General features: G+C 42.3%; 1 protein-coding gene across 4 annotated transcripts in view; it reads right to left on the minus strand.

The window, feature by feature from the left end:
- SORCS1 (sortilin-related VPS10 domain containing receptor 1) overlaps nucleotides 1-4,492 on the minus strand; it is a 581,564-nt gene continuing 577,072 nt past the window's right edge. The window contains exons 25-27 of one of the 4 annotated variants that reach the window (XM_012661647.1): nucleotides 2,097-2,202; nucleotides 1,825-1,985; nucleotides 1-326 (exon numbers count right to left, since the gene is read on the minus strand). In XM_012661647.1, coding sequence (XP_012517101.1) covers nucleotides 319-326; nucleotides 1,825-1,985; nucleotides 2,097-2,202 — 275 coding nt within the window. In that variant the 3' untranslated portion in view covers nucleotides 1-318. Of the gene's footprint in view, nucleotides 327-1,421; nucleotides 1,986-2,096; nucleotides 2,203-4,492 lie in introns of those variants that run through there. The other 3 variants (XM_012661649.1, XM_012661648.1, XM_012661646.1) reach the window with 3 other exon arrangements.

Consider the following 4,492-nt stretch of genomic DNA (forward strand, 5'->3'; position numbering starts at 1 on the left):
TAGGTAGGGATTTCTTTTGTGCTTTGATTCTCAGCAACTATGGAAATACTTCCTGGCAAAATAGGAAACAGAACAACAAAGGAAAGAAAAAAAAAAAAAAACATAAAGTTAGTGGTCATGAAGGATGATGCACTTGACAAGAGCGAATTTCTTTCCTGATCAGCAGGTCGCCTGTAGCCTTTGGGGGTTTTCCTTAAATTGCAAATTGTGCGGCAGCAGATCCCTTTGGCGTTGAAGGTGGACTGGCGTGTCTTGCTCTTTGCAATCGGAGAGATGAGTCACCAGGTTGAGTAGAAGGGGAGGGAGGGGAGGGTAAAGCTACTCTCCTAAGAGAAAACGTGTAACACTTATTCACTTAATGACACTGGAAATGGAAAGGTGTCAGAGACTTTGCAATGTGCTGCGGTATGTTCCTGGTAAAGGAGGAATTGCTACTTTAATAAAGCAAACAGAGGCTGTGCTTCATACCCTGTGGAAATGGGACCAAAAACCAAATGACCCAAAAAAAAAAAATGCACTTAGATCCTTTAGAAGTGAATAGACAGAGTGAATGCTTCTCTGGACTTGGAGACAGAAAAGCCTTTTCACTTTTTAACCCAAAGCAATTGTGCATTTATCACCCTGTCTCCCTGAATAAAAGAAAGTGCACTGTGAAAATTGGACACCAGCTATGGCTGCAGTTGTTGTCATTATCTACAATATGAGCCAGTCATTGCATTTAAATTTCCACTTAATATAGCCACAGGCCTTTCCCATATCCATTTAAAGAGAGGGTTATGTTTCCATTTACACACTCAATTTTTTTCCCAAGTAACATTAAAAATTTTATGTAAAGGCCTTCTAGGTGGTTTGGCATTATTACATTAGAGTGAAGCATGAATGGTTATATAATAATTTATCCCTCTTAGTCAGCAATGCTGGATCTAGATGGAAACATTTACAGCTTCAATTCCTGATGCCAACAGACAGGAGGAACCAAGGAGAGAAATGGATCACCGATGGTGGCTGCCTGGGTTTGTCTAACTACCTAGAAAATTTCTTCTACAATAAGTAGTAGGTCTTAGCAAGTGAACTTCAGACTCTCTACACCTAGCTGTTGGAGTCCCATGCCTACTTCACAGGCAGAGAGAGCGCTGTTGAAATAGGATGAAGTCCATTTTAAGACTTCTGGTAAGGGACAGTCAAAAAAGAGGAAGAAATTTGCCAATCTGCTCTATACTAGTCTAACCCTCCATTGGTCTCTCTCGGGATGTCCCACTCCCTGGACGTTCTTTAAACTTTATGTCTCTTTTCCTCAAGTTCCCAGGTCCCGTATTTTTTGAGGGAAAGTTTCTAGATTAATTTCCCGGGTTATCAGGCTGGCCACTCCCATGATGCTGCTCCTCTACTAGTGTTCTGGAGCTGCATTGCCCTCCTTAGAGCTGCATCTGCTGGGGGCCGCCATGTTTGGTTTTCATCAATACACATCCTATCCCTCAAACCTTGTCTGGCCTTCGGGTCCACCAGCCCCAGCCTCTGAGGCCTTTCTTTCTTGTGTATTGTTAGAGCCAATGCTTTGTTCTTTGCCATAATCATTTGAAGCCCAATGTTTTAGGGAGAGTTTTTGCAAAAAGAGGAATAAACTAATGAGAGAAAAAAACTAGATAGGCACAAGAAAATTTTTTTCATCCTGATGGAAAGAAGCAGGGAAAGAGGCATCTTAGCTATTTCTCTTAGGGGTGTTAGAGAAGAAGAAAGTGGTTATGTCAAGCCAGAAAGGGGTTAGGGAGAGAGTCAGCCATTGCCTACTCAGGCTGAACAGCTAATGGCTAAGGAATCATTTACCTATGAGCTGTGATTCCACCTTCTCATCTACAAGCTGGCCAGGCCTCCTTAGTTCAGTCTGAGGGATATTGGGCCTGCTTTCAGAGTGACTGACTGGACTGATCATCTCTTGTTCTTTCTCATTCTGCATCTGGGCATAAACATTAATCCCCGGGATCTTCCTAAAACATTAACAGAAACCATCACTGCTATGCACATCACTGTGACGCATGCTTCTGAACCTGTCAGGGAGAAGGAAGAGGTAGGGGAGACTCGGATGGAGGGACACGCACCTTTTAAACTTGTAGATGACGAACACCGCCAGCCCCACAAACACCACTGAGAGCAGCATCAGCATGGCGGATCCACTGTGGGCTGGAGTGAGGTCCACCAGTGGCGCTAGAGGAGAAAACAAGGCACAGTCATGAGCAGACACTTGGTGGGTGAGACTTCGTGAGAGGATCGAGAGGTTCACACACAGGCACAGTGAGTCCTGGAAAACCACGTGGGGTGTACACACAAGATACATATCAGGTGTCTGATAAGGGATGCATCTGAGCCCGTCACACCCCAAGAATGGCCCAGCTGGTCTGTTCGAACTACAGTGGAGTCATAAAAAGCACAGACCCTGGGGCCAGACTGCTTGGTTTCAAGCCCCACTCTACCATTCTACCACTTGCTGCTGTGTGATCTTGGGCAAGTTACGTCACCTTAATGTGCCTTATATGGTAAGATTAAAGAAATAGTAAATCCTCCATCTGGTTGTTAGGAGGATTAAATGAGCTAGTGTAGGTAAAGCACTCAGAAAAGAGTAGGGTACATATTAAGCCCTTTGTAAGTATTAGCTTTTATTTCTACTTCTGCTAATATTATTATTAACCCAATATTTATAATGATTATTATTATCATATTTTCCTATACTCTGAATGTAAGCTTTGCCCACTAAACAAAACAGATTACCAATAATACCACCAACAGAATATTTTTGTGAATTAACTAATCCCTCTCACTCCTACTCCAGCAGTTGTCAGATAAGAAAAAGAATTTGAAAGTTGTCATATGTGAGAGAGAGAACAGCAAGGTGATGGAGCATTCTTATACTTTTGCACACAGAAAACTGATGGCTATGTGAATATTTTACAAGGGCAGCCACTCTGATACTGGGGGAGGGATGTGCAATCTGCTTGTCTCCACAGCTTCCCAAAGCCCTGACAGCCCACACCAGGAAGCTCCAGCCTCTCAAATGCAGGAAGTTCTCCTCTCAGACAAAACAGAAGCCTCTGCATCCATAAAAGAGTCTCCCTCCCTGAGTTTCCCTTTAAAGGGCCATTGTGGAAAACATCTCTCTCCACCTTCAACTCACGGTCAAACCTGTTGTACTTGTAATGACTTTGTTTGCAATTAATTTCTTCCTTCTTAAAAACTGACATTTTGCAAATACAGCATAGTTCAAGCATAAAAGACAAGCCGCACATACTCCATGGAAGCCTGGATGATGACCTTTACCTTCCACCAATTTAAGCAAAGCCTGATACCCAGAAATGCAGGTGACCTTTTAGCACCACTTTCTATAGCTTTTCTCTGTTGAGAGCTGAGAGGGCAACGTTCTTGTTCACCCAGCCAAAAAGTTCAAGAATAAGTGACTATAATACTGATGACCTTAGGCAAGACTCTTGGCTGCATCTGCCCTGTCTGGTTTGTGTAGGATTACATCCCAGCCACTCAGCAACCACACTGAAAGCATATTCTGCATAACCACGTAGTTTTGGTGAAAAACGAAAGCCAAGTCATCTTTCTTAGAAAACAGTCATTTTAGGAGAATCAGCTATAGGGGGGCACTGAATGTAAGGGACCCCACCCCCATTATTTTCTCTCCCCTGTAAGTCAAGCTGCATTTTCGCTGAGAAGTGGGAGTGTTTGAGTTTGTGCATGAGAAGGCGAGTGCGGTCCCACTGCAGTAGAACACCCAAGGCAAATTTCCTTTAAGTTGGAATTAGAAAATAAAGCTCTCAGTGCCAACAGCAAATAAGTTCAGAAATACTTCAGAACTCGCACTGCAACTGGCAGGATGTCATCAGGGGAGGAGAATGCCTTCCATTTGCCACACACATTATCACAATTAATTTTCACAAATGGAAGGCGGGACTATGATTCCCATTAAACAGATAAGAACAGTGAAGTTCTCAATTTGATAATTTCAGAGGGAGATACTGGAAACTTAAAGAGATATTTCTGAGAATGAGGATTAAAGCTAAGACTAAAGCACAGAAAGAAAATTAACAAGTGGCACGAGTTAAAATATTAAGTTTTACAAGGAGTAGTTAGAATCATAAATCATATACTCTTAAACATGGAAGACAGGTATATGTACAGATACATGTATAAGTGTGTATTCATGTGTGTATATGTATTTATACATGTGTGCATATATAAAGGAGGGAGAGAGAGACAGAGAATAAAGAATGAACTCTCATGTACCCCCCACCCAGTTTCATCAACCAAAAGCCAATCTTATTTTATCTCTACCCCCATCCAATCCCCAACTTCCAACCACTGGACTATTTTGAAGCAAATCTCAGATATCATAACTCTAAAAGATCTCTCTCTCTCTCTCTCTCTTTTTCCATATCTTAAAGGAAATCTTCTAATGCAAACCAATAATTTGACAGGGAACAAATGGAGGCCCAGA

Source organism: Propithecus coquereli, unplaced genomic scaffold (genome assembly GCF_000956105.1).
Source record: "Propithecus coquereli isolate 6110/MARCELLA unplaced genomic scaffold, Pcoq_1.0 Scaffold73, whole genome shotgun sequence".
Taxonomy (NCBI): domain Eukaryota; kingdom Metazoa; phylum Chordata; class Mammalia; order Primates; family Indriidae; genus Propithecus; species Propithecus coquereli.